The following is an 18480-nucleotide window of genomic DNA, read 5'->3' on the forward strand; positions in this document are numbered from 1 at the left end:
CGGACATCCCTAGATAAAAGTGAGGGAAATGAGGTGGGTGTTATTGCTTTTTTTCCTGTCCTACTGTACCAGCATGAATGAACGCTGATAAGTGGATAAAGACGTCCAGGCCCAGTCCACTCCTCCACTCTAATATGTGGACACTATATTGGCAATTTTTGTTAGGATATCTAGCCTCTGTGAGCAATTATTTGGACTTGCATTGAAATTGAAAATGGGGACTCCCTAAAAACATGGCATTTCATGTACCCACCCCACCCAACCCTATACTTAACGCTAACCTTAACCACATTGGACCTGTAGGATATAGTGAATATCATGAATAACGTACTGAGTCAACTGAGTCTGGTTAATACGATTTATTAGCCAGATAGATAAATTATATACAAGATAGTTAGATACATGGTTGAGTGGCTTTCGCCCAGGTTATCAGCTGAAATTACCTAGGAAGAGAAGACTGAATGGTGTCGGGAGGAGCCCTTTATAGTGAGAACGGGAGGGGGAGCTCCATTTGATGGGTCAAGTGGGTGGGGGGGGGCACAGGATAGGGGACAATGGGGAGGGGAGGGGAGGGGAGGGGATGAGCTCTGATATCCACCACAGACCTCACGCCCTTTCCCATTGAAAATATATGGGGTCAAATGGTCAATTCTACTGCATTTTGAGCCTCAGAGTCACTAACCAGGAGTCAACCCTCACTCTAACGACTCAGACGAGGAGCTACAGAGGGTGGTGAGGTCTGCACATCGGATGCAGCTTACCAGACATCTCTGACATTTACCACGGACTGTTTACCCCCCTCCCTTCAGGCAGGAGGCTGCGCAGCTTTTGTACTTACATTTTTATTTGCAGTTTTTCACTTACAAACATATAACAAACATATAATTGAAATCATACAAAAACAAACATAAAAACAATACAGTGACATGGGTACATTGACCCTCTTTTGTATTTACATTCCATATACATTTAATTTTCTTTTCCTCCTTCTTATTCACTCTTCTGTGGTGTCGTTGCCTCTCCCCTTATATTCTTCCCATTTTTTCCACTTTGACCCAAACTTTTCCTCCTGTAACCAAGTCTCTCCATTTCTTGTATCTCCTCTACTATTCCTAGCCATTGTTCCCTTGTCGGTGGATCCTCCTTGTACCATAGTCTGGTTATTGCTTTTTTACTTGCTACTAATAGTATCTTCATCAGATATTTGTCTTCCCCCTGTATACACTCCTGTGTCAGGTTCCCTAGATATAGTACCAAGCCTGTCAAAGGCACTTTGTATCATATTATTTCCTTTATTGTCTCTCCTATTCCTTCCCAATAGTTTTAAAATGTTTGGCATTTCCAGAAGATGTGTGTGTGGTTTGCCCCTTCTTGCCCACACATTCTCCAGCATGTTTTCTGTGTTAATGCATACTTCCCCTTCATCTCTGGTGTTATAAAGAATCTGATAGTGTTTTTCCATCCAAACTCCCTCCATATCCTTAATTGAACCCGTGGTTGAGTGCTGTACCTTACATACATTATACCATTCCTCATCCGTTATCTCAATCCCATTTTTCTTTTATGTATTTGATTTTGGTTGTAATGTCCTTACTATCCATAAGGGCCTGATAGAGCACCGATATAATCCTCCCCTTCCCCCCTTCATGCCTTAACCATTATCTTAATTATTCCATTCTGTTCATTGTTCCTATCTATTTTTATTTCTTTGTTGTAGTAGTCTCTAACCTGTTAAGCTGTAGCCCTATTTTCAGAAATTTCGCTTAAAGGTACATGCCTAAGTAAATGGAAGATTGCTCCACTTCTACAAGGTCAATTTGCATGTTCTTGGTATCTAGGAACATCTATGGACCTGTGGGTATGTATTTCCAGTGTCAGAAATAGTGTGTATGTTACTAGGCTTGAGTAAATTGTAATGAAAAAAAGGAGAATATAAATTATGATTTATTTTTGCATCTGTGCCGGTGAATAACACCATGAAAACATTGAGGTTCTTTTGATTTGGCTCACTGAGCTCATTCACCACCGTCTCTTTTTATTTATTTATTTTTATCTACTTTTTCTCCCTCTTTTTCTGTATTTTTCTCCCATCCCAATTTGAGTCGTTGTGCCAATTCCCTTCCCTCCCTTCCTGGTTGTTGCGCGCATTTGCCCCCCACTTGCCGGTCTAGGGAGGGTTGAAGACTATCAGGACCAACCCCACCGGCTTCCCACCCGCTGACACTGCCAATTGTGTCAGTATGGACAACCGACCAAGTCGGAGGTACCGCGGCAGCTGGATTCGATCCCACTGTCTCTGCGGTGGTAGGCAGACGCTTAGTCCGCTGCGCTACCCGGCCGCCTCATTCACTACCTTCTTGAGATCAAGTGTACAAAAGATCTAAGGAAATGAATAAAGGGAAGATGATTAAACAGAAGGATTTGTAGATACAGTAATAAATGATAATCGATTTTAATTATGAATTCATATTTGACCTTGAACTTGACCTTGACCTTATTATGGCCAAATCATACATCTATGGATAGGGAAAAGGCCCCTCTTTCCAATGGCAGAGTTAAATCTGGATGTAGTCATTTCCTCGCGGTTTTATGATAAAAGAGATATAATTAGCATTCTTCCGATAAATTCTTATTTTCGGTCAATCTTACAAAACATCGGTAAAAATAAAAATATACACTTTGACTGCTGTTTTGATAGGGTTATGGTCTTTACTCTTGAAAAATTCTTAAAAAAACATAACTCAACATCCAAGGGCCCACATGTGGGCCCTCATGAGGACGATTCGCGACGCGCCACTTTGCCGACCTCTAGCGGCTCGGGTGTGCATTTCTTTTAATACAATATATAGATTGAATTAAAGCCATATTTGTTGCCTGTCAATTGCCCTTTCAGGTGACAAAATCCGTTCAGCGGTTCTTAAGTTACATGCCGATATGTGAGGCGTGCGCCAAAGTACACATTACCACCCCCGACCTCCGGGGGCTCTAGCTCCGTCAATCATTTTGCGATCTCGAAAGATTTTGGACAGGGTTGTAGCCAATGAGTGTGGCTTTCCAATGATACCCCATGATATGATAATTGGGGATCTAATACGGTCTCTATTGATCGATTTATGATAAAGAAAAGCAGGGTCCCCCAATTGGGGGACCTTACGGCTTAACAGGCTAATCTGTAAATATCTAAAGTGATCTCTTCTCTCCAGTCCGAATCTATCTTTTAATTTTTGAAAAGTCTGCATCTCCCCTTTTTCTATCATCATGCATATTGCTGTAATGCCCCCCCAAGGATCATCTTATCTTATCATCTTACTTGCATTGGTATCTGTTTCTGTATAAAGCCATTATTAATGATCTCCCACCCTACATCATTTCATTGCTGGACTGGAGCTCTGGACCTTATCACACTCGCTCTGTTGATTGGCTTACGCTTAAGGTTCCTAGAGTTTGCACTGAATTAGGAAAATCTGCTTTTACTGTAGTTTATGTGCCCCAGAAACATGGAATGTTTTGCAATGCACTTTAGCACTCATTTGTTCGTATAGATTGGTCAGTTTGAATCGTTAATAGCAAACCACTTCACCACAGTCTGCAGTTGTTTTTAATTATTTTAAATGTTTAATTGATTTACTTTCTGTTTCTATATTGTTTTCTTCTTTTGTATTTTTTTGGTATTCATTATGTTGTATTTCTCAACACACATTGTAAATGAGAGCTTGCTCTCAACGATCCTTCAAGATTAAATAAAGATTGAATTGAATTGAATGAATTAATGAAATTGGAAGGAACCTAAGGAACATAGCTGTACTATCAGGACAATATAGTGTCATAGACAATCATAGAATCATAGACATAGACTCATCAACAAGGGACCCCACTGACCGTCTCTCATCTCCTCTCCCCATAGACACTATACCTACATAAGCGTCTGTCACAATGTGTTGCATTAACACACCCTTGTTGGACTATATATTTGCACATATACTCAAAACTATGAGCATCTGAACATGACACTGTTCATATTTGTTTGAACAATACTGCACAATTGCACTGTATTTGTATTCTAATTTAGTGTAGCTATTATACCCTACTGCCACAATCCTGCACAATTGTACATCCCTATATTCTATTATATTGCATTGTCATTCTAATTTAGTTTATATATTCCACTTTATTTTATTCTACTTTAATTGTCTGTTAGTGTTGATACACAAAAAAAAAAAAAAAAAAATGTTGATGCACCAAATGACCAAGACAATTTCCTTGTATGAGCCAGCTTTCTTGGCAATAAAGACATTTCATTCTGATTCTGAGATACATTCACTCACTCGGACATCTGTGATGCAGGAGGGAAGACGCGCACCAAAGACAAGTACAGGGTGGTGTACAGTGACCAGCAGCGTATGGACCTGGAGGGGGAGTTCCTGTACAACCGCTACATCACCATCAAGAGGAAGGCCGATCTGGCCCTGACACTCTGCCTCTCAGAGAGACAGGTGAGAGACAGACATAGAATAGAGAGACACATACTGGCTGAGAGGCAGAGACGGGTGAGAGACAGACAAGTAGTATAGATGGTGAGTGGTAAGTAGTATAGAGACTGATATGAAGTATAGAGACTGGTAAGTAGTATAGAAACTGGTAAGTATAGAGACTGGTAAGTAGTACATAGAGACTGGTAAGAAGTATAGACACTGATAAGTAGTATAGAGACTGATATGAAGTATAGAGACTGGTAAGAAGTATAGAGACTGATAAGACGTATAGAAACTGGTACCATAGGCATAAATACTCAAACTACAGAAGCACTGTATATATATCTGTATATCTGTTTGTCGTGTATGTCATAAATGGCATGATGAATTGAAAATGGGGGACCCCGATGTAAACAATACGAAAGTCTTTTTCTAGTCTGCATCCTCTTAGCAGTTTGTTTTGTATTGAGCCGTACTGTATTGTACCCATTCTGCAATCTGTTAATAACGTTTTCAATCAATCAATCAAACTCTAGTTTTAAAAAACTTTTTAAAACACTCCACACCCATATTGCACAATCATATTGTACAATGTCTTTAAATGCTAACCCACAATGTATACTACAAGAAAAAAGACATGCAAATAACCAAATCAGTGGTTGCTCTTTGAAACTGGTTGCTTTCAGTTACCATTTCATAATAATTCTGGCCACATTGGTATCACTTCTCTAAAACCAACGAGAACATATGCAGCATAAAATGGCTACCTACTGTAGTTAGTTGACAGGAAGAGCCTTTTATAGATGTTCCTGTTAATTGATAAGTAATTAATTAATCCAAGATACCCTTGCCAGCCTCAAAGTGGTATAGATCTCCCACACGGTCCACACTGCAACACTGAGAGGGAATCAGGAAAAGGGAGAGACTGAGAGAGAAGGGCTGGTAAAGGTAGAGATAAAGAGATAGAGAGACTGGCAGCAGAGAGCGACAGAGAGACAAGTGAGAAATGGGCAGAAAGACAGGAACTTAGGGCCGGACTGGGGAAATAATTCATACCGGGAGATATAGCGCGAAATATAGCCCCAGTCAGGCCACTTTTTAAGCGGGGGGTCTGGGGTTCCCCCACCAGGACATTTTTTGTTACAAAGACTTAATTTCCTGCATTCTGGTGAATTTTAGTGCATGTGAATCACAAACTAATGAGCCAACAATTGCTTAGTACAATGTACTGTTATGGACCTCAAATAAAACTGTTGTGGCACTAGCAATGCTACTCTCTCCACCTTCAAAAAGAAAAAAGCAAGAGCACAACATATTTTTCTATTTACTATTATAATACAGTTAACCACTCTCTCCTGTAAGGGCCTTTCTTTTTCTTTGTTTTATCCCTCTCTCCTCCACCCTTTCTCTTTCTTCCACTGTCCATCTTGACATCAACGTTAATTGACTTTCGCTCTACTGTATCTCTCCCGAGGGCCGAGTCCCTCACTACCTGGCTCATTGCCTGGCTGTTATTCTGCATCTGAGTGCCGTCTGCCATTCCATTCGCCGCCTCCGCTGTCAATCAGTTGTATCGCCTGGTCCCGCCTCCACCAATCACAAGCGGCAGCACGGCTCCATTGTGTGTGTGTGATCCGCCGGCCCGTGAGAGAGAGAGTCAGATCTCCAACTGTGTGGCAGACAGTGAAATCCTGGTTGTTCCCCACCCATCTAGGTTATCTAACTATCGCGCCGCGCCGCCGCCACAACTAGAAACAATCGCCTGGCAAAAAAAAAATAATAATAATAATAATAATAATAATAATAATAAAAAAAATATTTCTTTTTTTTTTATATAATTTTTTTTTTTTAAATCTGTGCAGGCCAGGCCACCGGGAAAACTCCCGGTGCTCCTGATGGCCAGTCCGGGCCTGACAGGAAGGATAATTTAAGATACAGAAACAAGTGAGATGTCAAACAGTCAAAAGAGAGATGCAAATCATTGCAAATCATACAGTAGCATATACTGTACAGTAGCAATCACACATTGTAACCGTATTCTCTGCTACATTATGCAATGTAGCTGGCTGTTTCAGTATACTGGAAATGGTTTGGTGGGGAAAGTCTTCTTCTGTATCCAAAATAGCTTCGGATTTGATATAGCAGACTTTGAAAAAATACTGACCAGAACATAGAATTAGTTTAAATAAATATTTTTATATTTATCTATATGTGTATATATACACGTATTGCAACATGAGTAATGAGACAATTAAGCAAGCAAACAACACAAAAATGGATTTGTATTTTTTTTCAAGTAGCCTATTGCATGTTGCTGTATACAGTTATTGGTAGTGTGGATTGTACAGTATATTGTGATTCATGATGTGCTGAATTGAGTTTGGACTCAGACATGTGGAATCAATTCATTAATTCATTCAATCTTTATTTATACTTGATAATACACTGAGTAATTAAACAAATGTTCACACCCATTACAAACTAATGCCCTCAGGCTGTCGATACAGAGCTTCATCATTAAACAAAAGGGGCTTAGTTAGCTTCGTGCCAACCTCCATCAGACTGCTGAACACCTAGGTCTGGTGGAGGCCGGACTGCCCCCCCCCCCCCCCAAGGACTTTGGACTACTTAAAATAGACTCCCCCTTCCACCTGATGGACATATATCACCTGTACTACTATTATTTATTATTTATATACACATACTGCGCCACATGGATTTTAATATATCATGCTTTAAGTACTGTAGTTTTAATATAGTTGGTGTTTTTTTATATAGTGGTCTTTTTACTGTAGTTTTAACAAAGCTTATAGTGGTGAGTGTCTATGTATTGTGACTATATGTTTCTAAACCGACCCATAGACACTAGTGTCTAGTTTCAGTGTTTCCTGCAGGGTATTCCATGATGTAGGGGCAGAAAAGCCAAAAGCAGATCTACCAAGTTCAGTACAAACTCTAGGCACTCTAAGTGAATGCCAAAAACTGGATCATGTACTGTACGACAGGGTCCAGTGGTCCATTCCAATAAAGAATTAATTAAATTTGGACAATCTCTAATTATGGCTTTATAAATAAAAAGATTCCTATGCAACTTACGTCTCTGTCAGAGAGGCCCACCCAACCTTATTATATAGGATACAATGGTGAGTACCATAACTATCACCGGTGATAAATCTAATGGCTGAATGGTAAATAGAGTCTAGGAGTCTAATTGCCTAAGGTTTTCCATCTCTTGGGTTCCAATACAAGAGATACCGTTCAAACACAGGCTCATGAGCCCATTTCACTCAGAGCCAGCCATTCTCTGGCATGTAACCGAACCCTTTGTCACGCAAAGTCACACACTTCTGCTTTTGTTGGTTTATACAGTACTTTCGTTGCAAAGCAGATCTGTTTAGTGTCAAGAAGACTTGTCTTCACACACTTGTCTTCACACCATACAAAATGCTGTCTCATAGCTTTTTGGTGGTTTAAAGAAATGGTAGTTTGACACTTTTGCATAGGAAATTGTGATGGATCACGGTCTATGTGGGTTTGGTTCAAATCTAATTTATTTGTATAGCCCGCGATCACATGGTATTGCCCCCATGGGCTGTACAAGTCAAGAAGAAACATCACAATAACCACCATAAAATCCAATTATGCAACACTCCCAGACTTTCCCCAATGAAGATAAGGAATGACCCACTAAAACCTAGCATATACATGTAATGAAACACATATACATACTTACATGGTAGCAATAGTATCTAAGGTACATAAGAACATTTAACATTTTTAAATAAATAGAGCTAAGAACAACAAAAAAGCATAGGAAAACAAGCACTGGTATGAAAATAAGATAAAGGCTAAAAGTCAAGGGTCGGAGCTCAAAGTATCAGAGTCATATTCCCCAGGGGGCAGGAGAACCGCTCGGCTCCAGTTGAAGTATCACTCGATACATCCACTCAGAGAGACAGAGACCGGGGTTAGAGAATCTCTCATGTCTGCAGGAAATAAACAAACATCCTAAACTAACCAGATTAAAGGGGAACTCCACTTTTTTTGGAAATTAGCTTATTTAACATCTTCCCTGGAGTTAGACAAGAAGATGCATACCTTTTTTGTCTCTGTGCGTGCATTTTAGCTTTGGGAATAGACGCTCCGTTAGCATAGCTTAGCTTCATCACTGGAAGTGAGGCAGGACAGTAGCCTTACAGTGCCTTACAGTGTATTGCAAGGTCTGACATTGACCAAACTTGATATGCATGACCTTGGTGGGCTCTAGGTCAACTCCTGAAAAGGGGGTCAATGTCAGACCTTGCAATCAAAAGTTAGGGGGCGCTCTGAAATTATGGCAAGGGTAATAGCCCCCTAATTTTTGATTGCAAAGTCTGACATTGACCCCCTTTTCAGGAGTTGACCTAGAGCCCACCAAGGTCATGCATATCAAGTTTGGTCAATGTCAGACCTTGCAATACACTGTAAGGCACTGTAAGGCTACTGTCCTGCCTCACTTCCAGTGATGAAGCTAAGCTATGCTAACGGAGCGTCTATTCCCAAAGCTAAAATGCACGCACAGAGACAAAAAAGGTATGCATCTTCTTGTCTAACTCCAGGGAAGATGTTAAATAAGCTAATTTCCAAAAAAAGTGGAGTTCCCCTTTAAACTAAGGGTCTATCCCAGGGGTGGCCAACCCGCGGCTCGCGAGCCGCATGCGGCTCTTTGCCCGTCAATGTGCGGCTCTTCCATCCATACATTTTTTTTTTAACTTTTTTTTTTTTTTTTTACTTTTTCTTTTTTAACTTTTTTTCTTTTATGTCACTCATTCCATAAGGACATAGAATACACATTTAAGATTTTTTGAAATGGTCCATTTGCATGTTCTTGGTATCTGAATCTAGGGACATTATATGGATCAGTGTCAGAAATAGTGTCTGTTACTAGGCTTGAGTAAATTGTAATGAACCAAAGGAGAATATCAATTCTATTTAAAAAAATGTTTTATCTTTGACTGTGAATAACACCATGCTAAAATTGACCAGACCTGAAAAATCTAAGCAAATGAATAAAGGGAAGATGATTAAACAGAAGGTTTTGTAGATACAGTACTGAATTCTGCCATCTTTTTTATAATGTAAATTTCTCCAAAATGTTTCATCATATTGCAACACCGTTTTTTGCAAGACGTTCACATAAAGGTAGAGAAACTAACTGCGTTCTGTTTCATGGCAATAACGTTCAGGTTTGTGGGAGATAATCCCAAAAAATAAGAGAAATAAAAAAGTAAATCCAGAAGTCAGATGATTGACAGGGGCTGGTGTGAGCTGGGTAGGGTCGTTTTTCTAAATTTGAAAGCCCTGAGTCTCTTCCTTCAAAAGACTATACTCACTTTTGGATGTGCCACTTCCTCCTGTCAATATGCGCCGGTTTCCGACTCAATGCCCTGAGATTTCTATAATCTTATATTTCACTAATAACAGTTAAAATAATTGGTAAACAAACGTAATGCTGAAAATATACACTTTTACTGTATATCTCGGGCTTAAGAGGTTAACCCTGTGAGGCCCAAATTAAAAAGACATTAGCAACTTCAGAGGCCAGAGGGTGGGACATATAAACACATTTACTATCAAATAGCATTGTGAGGCTGAACAACAGGACCAATTGACTATACATGTGCTTAAAGGGGAACTATCTTATAAATGGCCTTTTTCAGTGTTTACCATTGTTTCTTAGCTATGTGGACTTATATTAATAGGATCTATGTCTCTAATTCTCATATTGGCACATTCTTCCAATTCTCCTCTCACAATATTCACCCTCACTGAACTGAGTCATCTGAAAATGTGCATATCTGTGATGTCAGAAATTTCTCAGCTGCATAATAATGTTGCAGTTGATGTGGCAGTTGGCACCAGGCCACACAGTGGTTGGAGCCCAGCCTCAAAACGGCTTAAGATCTTGAGGTAGAAAAATGCGGTTTTTGAGTACTTGATTAGAAATACAAAACAATGCATTTTTTTTTTTTGAAAAAAAAACCTAGGTGTTCCATAGACTCACAGGAATTGTGTAAAAGTGCCCAAATAGTGAAAGAAATAGTAAAATAGTTCCCCTTTAACATTTTTTAAATAAATAAACATTCTTTTTTTAAATGGCTAAAAGTGATTTTGTAATTTTGCAACCGTGGGTCTCACAGGGTACTTTTAACCCTGTGAGGCCCAAATAAAAAAGACATTAGCAACTTCAGAGGCCAGAGGGTGAGACCTATAAACACATGAAGGGTGCCGTGACTGAAAAAAAAGGTTGAGAAACGCTGGTATATGGTGTGGCTCTTTGTGGTACCACAGTAATTTTTGTGGCTCTTAGTCTCTGACTGGTTGGCCACCCCATCCCTACCAGGTGAGATCAGGGTAGGCTGAAAGAGAGAGAAAAGATGGGTCTTAAGCGAAGATTTAAAAACTTCGACAGAGCAGGCGCCCCAGACGACGGCGGGCAATTTATTCCACAGGTAGGGAGCGAGGTAGGCAAAGGCTCTGTGGTCAGCGGATTTCTTTTTTAACCTAGGAATCGACAGGAGCCCCGCATTTTGTGAACTAAGAGCACGAGCGCATGAGTGTTTCCTGTGTGCTTTTAATATATTTTGGTTTTCTATGGTGAGCTGTCAATGGTCAATGCGGGCTTGTTTGCCACCTGATTGGTGTCAGGTGTGCAGTGCCTTTAAGTAGGCTTGGTTTCCTGTGTTTCGATGCTTGTTCATTTCATGTTTTTCCTCAGTAAACATGAGTATACATATTTCTAGGGTTTTCTTTGTCTATAGTGCTTTTGGTTTCTTGTTTGTTTTCAACTGCTAGGCAGTGGTGGTTATTTTAGGGGTTTTCCCCATTTCTTTTATCCTGGTGTTTTTCTGTTTTCTATAGCTTTTATTTGTATATATAAAGTGTTCTTGTGTTCCCCCCCGCCCTATCTCATCACTCTGCAATTACAGTGGTTACCCCTCTGGGGTAACTTTAAGATTTTTGTGTGTCTGCGTGTGTCCTACACCCCCCCCAATCCTGACAGGAAATGAAGGTGTGAAAGGGACTACATTATATAGTACTGTGTAGCACCTTATTAGTACAGCTATGACCCACTCCTATTTTGTAGATGCTGTAAAGGGGCAGCAGTGGCTCAGGAGGTAGAGCAGTCGTCTGGTAATCCGGAGGTTCTGAGTTCGATTCCCGCTCCTCCCGGGCAGCATGTCAAAGTGTCCTTGAGCAAGACACTTAACCCCTAACTGCTCCCGATGAGCAGGTTGCCACCTTGCATAGTTGCCTCCGCCGTCGGTGGGTGAATGTGTGAGTGAATGGGTAAAATGTGAGGAACAAATTGTAAAGCGTTTGGATAAAAATCGAGATATAAATGCACCATTTACCAAATCATGACATTTCCTGGTGTGTGTGTGTATTCCTGTGGTCTAGGTGAAGATATGGTTCCAGAACAGGCGTGCCAAAGAAAGGAAGGTAAACAGGAGGAAGCTGCAGCTTTCCCAGCAGGCCTCCACAACCACACCCACCCCACTGGTGATTGCTGGGCCTACTGACGGGCCTTTGACAATCATCCCCAGCAGTGACCTGTTACCGGATGAGATATCAATGGCTGTCAAAGAGGAATACTAAGGACTAAGGGTGGAAGACTGTATATAGCACTGGAGTACACAACCTGTATGCAACCTCTCAATGTTTTGCATCATTGTCAATGCTAACTGGATGCACTTCCTCTCTGATTAATGAGCACCATGTCTGCAGAATGTCCCTTGCTGCACTATCTATCATCTCTGACAGGCATTTGCCACTCACAGGGTATTAATACAAATCAATACCAGCACCAGATATTGATACTAGAACCACTATAGCATGGATCAGAGACCAACATATATTCAGAAAAGACACTATGTTCCTTATTTCATGTGTTCTATATTATTTTATAAATTTGTTTTGTAACTGCAAACAGAGGACTGTGATATTCCTTTCTTCTGTTTGATCAATTGTGTGTGTGTGTGTGTGTGTGTGTGTGTGTGTGTGTGTGTGTGTGTGTGTGTGTGTGTGTGTGTGTGTGTGGTGTGTGTGTGTGTATCTTTTCTCAGCATATCTTGAAAAGTAATGGCCGGATTGACATGAAATGTCATGTGCACATTCATGACCCCATGAGGAAGAACCCCATTGAGTTTTTCTGACCCACCAACAAGCCAATATTTCTTTCTGCAACATATCCCGACAAATACTGTCCGTATTGCCATGCAATTTGCTGTGCACAATCATGATTCTAAGAGGAATAAACCTGTTGATTTCAGTGACCCCATGACCTTTCCTCTAGCACCACCATCAAAATATTCAAATTATTATCTCCTGACCATTTACAGTCACAAAATACTTACCTAGAGGAAGGCATCTATTTTTTACGCAGTATGTGGTGCGCCATTCGGGCGCCCCAGAAAGGCACCTATTGATGACCTTTGGTGACCTCTAGCTCCACCATCAGGCCAAACTGAGAACAAGATATCTTGAAGACTTAAGGCCTAATTGCCATATAATTGGCAATTGGCACTCGCGCGCACGTCGCGGCACTTTGCGCTCGTCTGCCGGCTCCGGGCTACATTTTTCGCCGATCAACCAATGAAGTTGAATTTGCCGCCTTTCGGCCGTCACCACACTCAACCTATTGCGTGCTTCGGGTTTCGAGTTACAAGACGAAATATCCGGCAAGCGTCATTTGACAAGCCGTTCCGACGAGTGACCACGTCTGGTTGTAAATGGTCCTGAACTGACCAGTCACCGCTGATGGCGAAAATGATTGACCACCTTTGTAGCCAAGGAGCGTCTGCTCCGAAAGCGATCCCAGACTAGCACTGATTGCAAGGAGAAAGGGGCAGGAGAAGAGAACAAGCTCTTTGTTTTGACTCGCGCATCTGAATGAATGGAAGTGACGGCCATTTTGGATAATCACGCTGAATCTTTACCGGTACACACATTACAAAAACCTTTGTGAAACACTCATTTTGCGTGGGAATTTTATAAACTTTGGACCTGTACTACATAATACTTCAGGCTATGGAACCGTTATGTTTTCCACCTCCTACCTCAAAAACAGGCATCTGGCAACCACTAAATAGAAATGTGAGTACACAACATTTTTACTTCAGTGTGTTCAAACCTCTGTTACTCTATTTCATTAGCACTCAAAGTGATTTTATTTTGTGTAAGAAACTTCAGAATGTTACCTTTCAAAAGAGACCAGATGCACGCATGTGCTATAAGTATAACGTATAATAAAGCGCAAATTACTTTAGGTATGCACTCGTAATGTAAACTGCCATAGTGTCTTTATACCTGTATCACAGAGTTGTAGTATTATTATGTACAGTGATACAGGTATAAAGACACTATGGTAGTGGTCATACTGGCCAGTAGGCGTAACTAGTAAGAGTAGGTAAGGGATGTACAGATATAGATATAGTATCTACAGATATGTAAATGTTATTAACATATTGCAGAATGGGTACAATACAGTACAGCTCAATACACACAATTGTTAAGGGGATGCAGACCAGAGAAAGACTTTTGTCTTGTTTACATCAGGGTCCCCCATTTTCAATTCATAGTGATATATATTTTTGGTCATACACTTACAATCTTTAGCAGCTGGGAAATACATTATTTGATGTATTCAGGGCCATTTCACGTTGATTCTAAACGTTACACATTACATCCTGCTAAATGTACGTTAGCTAATGTTACGGCCAGTGTTGAAAAGCCTTGCGGTCGAGGGACCGCAAGGACCATAACGTTAACTTGACAGCAAATGTGGATATGCTTTATTTGAGCAGTTGCTAGTGTAACGTTACCTTAGTTGATTGTCGTTCTGACATAACTGCAGTAAACAAACTAAGTTTACAGGATCCACACACTGATCACAAGAGTCGACGGTCCAGTTTACATTTCTTCCAACCAGAGCCTAACTAGAGCCACAGTCTGCGAATCAGAGGCAGGGTAGGGGCGGGTCTTCGGTGCCAGCATGTTCGGTTGTCTCAACGTAAAGAATAATACTGTACATCTTAGCTGATTATCCATAAAAAACGCACGTTAATCGAAAATTGAAAAATACCACACCATTACTGTACCAATGACAGTCAAATAATCAACAGAAAAACATTACATTGCAAAATAATATGTCCATGTCTGTAGTGTGCACACACACACACAGCGGTGCGCTGGATGGATATAATTCCAACTTGACTTTGTGCCTCCTTGGCACAAAACAGAAGCTGCACCCACCCTAATAAAACCATTTGACGAGGGCTTTAACAGGCGGTAGAGGCCGTTGGAATGACGGTAGAAGGGACCTCCATTTCCAATGCTATTACTGTATTATATCAGCCAAATATCATGTAAAAAACTAACTCTGTACAAAGAAATCACTCTTATCAATAAACATGAATTGTCTTCACATTTTAACTTCTGTACTGTAAATACTGTCTATCTATATATCAAGTTTCAAGTTTCAAGTTTCTTTAATAGTTGTCATACAGAAGTACAGAATACTTTCATACAAAATGCTTCTTACTGTTACGCTCCAGAGACTGTGCTAGACAAGATAGTATCAAATAACATAGTATAGCATGTAATTTAGAAGTAGAAAATGAGGTCACAGTGTTCAGTATAGACATATGTACAATGTTCGATGCAGAATAGACGTAACTGAGTTACCATATAATATACAATACTATGCAGTGTACTAATGTACAGTACTATATAGTGCAAAGCAGAAATGGGATGAGGTACAATTTAGGTACAATTTACAGTCTATCTATTTATTAATTCCTTTTAAACACCATGAACAAAATATCAAACTTTTTTGATATATCAGTGCAACAAGGATTGGATCTCTTTTTCACGCTGCCGTCCTTCTTCCGGTCTTCCTGTCAAGTTACTGTTATGGTTTGTAATGCGACCCCAATTGCACGACACAGACAGGTAATCAGAGTTAGCCAAAACAAGGGCATGATTTATTATACACAAAAAAAGCGGCACTGACCCTTTAAGGGTGAAAAAACACTAAAATCCATGAACACAAAAAATGCGGCACTGTTTTTTTAAAGGGCGAACAGGCAGCGTGTAGCTGTTTCGCAACAGTAAGTGACTTCCGGGGTAGGCCTGATTGGCCCCGACAGGCACGTGACGCGCAACTTTCTCTGCCGCGCGGCACGCTCCGCGGAGCCCTTACGGAATTACGTAACCGTCCAAATACGCCATGACTCTCATTCGGCGCTATAGCTCACCTCGCAGAGCAGCGGTCCTGCGATCCTGCGGTCCGTTGTTGGTGAGTTCGAATCCCATCAAATCTTTTTTTTTTAACGTGATTTTTTTTTTAACGTGTATTCTTTCGCCGGTTAAGGTTAGGCATGGTTAAGGTTAAGGTTAAGGTTAGGCATTGTTTCGGAGTTGGTTAAGGTTAGAACGGTTAAGTTTAGGCGCTGTTAAGGAGCTGGTTAAGGTTAGAGTTTGTGTTAGAGAATGGCAATATTCTTTCTATGGTTAAGGTTAGGCATGGTTAAGGTTAAGGTTAGGCATTGTTTCGGAGTTGGTTAAGGTTAGAACGGTTAAGTTTAGGCGCTGTTAAGGAGCTGGTTAAGGTTAGAGTTTGTGTTAGAGAATGGCAATAGACAGCCTATTTCCGCGCGACAGCTCTCAGCAGCCTCGTTGCGCGTCCTGAGTTTGCCGCGTCACGTGCCTGTCGGGGCCAATCAGGCCTACCCGGAAGTCACTTACTGTTGCGGAACCGGTACACGCGAACAGGCAGGAATCCTCTAGAACACAGGCAAAAAAAGTACACAGGAAATCTTCTAGAACACGGGCAAAAAGTACACAGGAATCTTCTAGAACAGGGGCATCCTCCCGACCAGAACGCTGCCGACGGGCAACGCAGCAAACAGGGGGTCCTGTATACCGTACTGTTTTACCTACAGTACGCCCTACCATGTCTGCCCCGGAGCTGTCAATTATTGGCTGAGACAATATTATTACCGTGCCAACTGTGGTTCAACGAGAGAGTTCACCTGAGAAAACGCTCTTAGATTATCATTTCAGGACAGTTCAACTATGATAGACCATAAAACCTGCTTTTATGACATTGTGAATCAGCTGAATGGCATGGCTTTCAACCTTTGCCCCCCCCCCCCCCCCCCCCCCATCACACAGATATGAAGTGAGTGTTCGATTTAAGTTCTACTGCAAGAAAACAACTCAACATATTTAGGTTAAATGTAAGGACAGGACATTGCAATGTCTAGATAACGATTAGAGGAAGGGTGTAAATACTAAAGAAATAACGGGTTACATTCATATAGCTCAGTGGTTATACAGTATTCAAATGATACATTTATACTGTACAGAGATACATGGTGAAATAATGGATATGTGAGTGACTCCTAATAATAATGTCTTAAAAGCCAGCATGAAAAAATATGAATAGATGCAGACATTAATTTATTAGCAAATGTAAAATAATTACCAAAAAGGTTATTACAACTTTTTATTTTATTTAAATTTTATTTATCCTTTATTTATCCAGGAATGTCCCATTGAGATACAAGATCTCTTCTTTCAGGTAGTCCTGACCAACACGGCACACAACAAGTTTCAACATAAAACAGGGCATTAAACAAAAAACATACAATTCAAATATAAATACAGAAGGCCATTTGTGCAGTGGCAAGGAGCATAATCACATCAGCAATAGCATCAGGTAAAACAGTTACATGTTTCATGAAGGGCTAATCGTAGCATACCTTTAAAAGCATTTACATGTACAAAAGGTTATTACATGTAAGCCTTACATTTCACTCGGGCAGACAAATGAGTCATATTATATCATCAACTCTATCACCTGCTGTCAGTGGCCTTCTAAAGCCATGTGAACACAGGAAATGCTGTGAAGTATGAAGTTTGCAATCACACCGGATGGGGTTGAAAGATATCTTTCTCAAAAAAGGTCGTTTTTGCAGTTCCCAAGCTAGAATTCAGTGCCTACAGGCAATTCTAAACACAAATAATTGAATATGCCACACAATTGTAGAAATAGCATCAACTAAAATACAAATAATTAAACCATGATTATGCAACACAGAAATGCTTTGAGGCATGTCCCTCAGTTGAAATGGGGAATGAGCTATACACATTTATAGAGACGTTTTACAAGAAGGGCTTAACGCGGCCAAGAAAAACAGAAGTGCCTACATCATGGAAACAGTCTTACTCCAGTGTGAACCATTGCAAGTAAACTATAGAGTATGCACATTCTTACTACTGTAACATCATGCTGGTCCTTCACTGCAGCCGAGGCTGGGAGTTCAAGGGAGTATTTCACAAAATAGGATTAGCAAATTGGTCAGATAACATTGAAACAGATATAATTACTGCATTTTTTCTAAACATTTTATTTATCCTTTATTTATCCAGGAATGTCCCATTGAGATACAAGATCTCTTCTTCCATATCTGTGTATAGTATCTTGATGATTTGAATTTTAATCTAAAACATACACTTAAATATTAGGTTTGGGAATGTGATTTACTTTACTTTACTTCATTGGATTTATTCTTACAGGGACAAGACACATTATTAAACATTGTTGTAAATGTACTATTGGTACATGTTAATTGATCATTGTTGATTATGAACAAAATAATAAATATGATATTTATTTATTTTATATTTATTTAGCTAACTGCATGATCCTGCTTGGTGAAATACCCTCCATGTAGAGTTGGGTTGTGAAGTAAGTAAGTAAGTAAGTAAGTAAGTAAGTAAGTCAAACTTTATTTGTATAGCGCCCTTCTTGGCACGAGTGCACAGAGTGCTTCACAGCATTTTTAAAACATCAGTAAAAATACAAGAAATAAAACATGTAATGAGCTAAAACACCAGAATAGACAACAAAAAACAAAAACAACACAGACATGAACAGAAAGAAAACGGCTTTGAGTGTTTA

The 18480-nt window shown here is 40.2% G+C and overlaps 1 protein-coding gene across 1 annotated transcript in view; it reads left to right on the top strand.

The window, feature by feature from the left end:
* Positions 1–12110, top strand: part of LOC311242931 (homeobox protein CHOX-CAD-like) — a gene marked incomplete at both ends in the record, with an annotated part of 32817 nt that extends 20707 nt beyond the window's left edge. Inside the window, 2 exons of the mRNA XM_084331995.1 lie at positions 4345–4493; positions 11913–12110. Of these exons, the coding sequence (XP_084188121.1) occupies positions 4345–4493; positions 11913–12110 (347 nt within the window). The remainder of the gene's footprint in view (positions 1–4344; positions 4494–11912) is intronic.
* Between the last annotated feature and the right edge of the window lie 6370 nt (positions 12111–18480).

Source organism: Notolepis coatsorum (assembly GCF_963971535.1).
Source record: "Notolepis coatsorum genome assembly, chromosome: 16".
Taxonomy (NCBI): Eukaryota; Metazoa; Chordata; class Actinopteri; order Aulopiformes; family Paralepididae; genus Notolepis; species Notolepis coatsorum.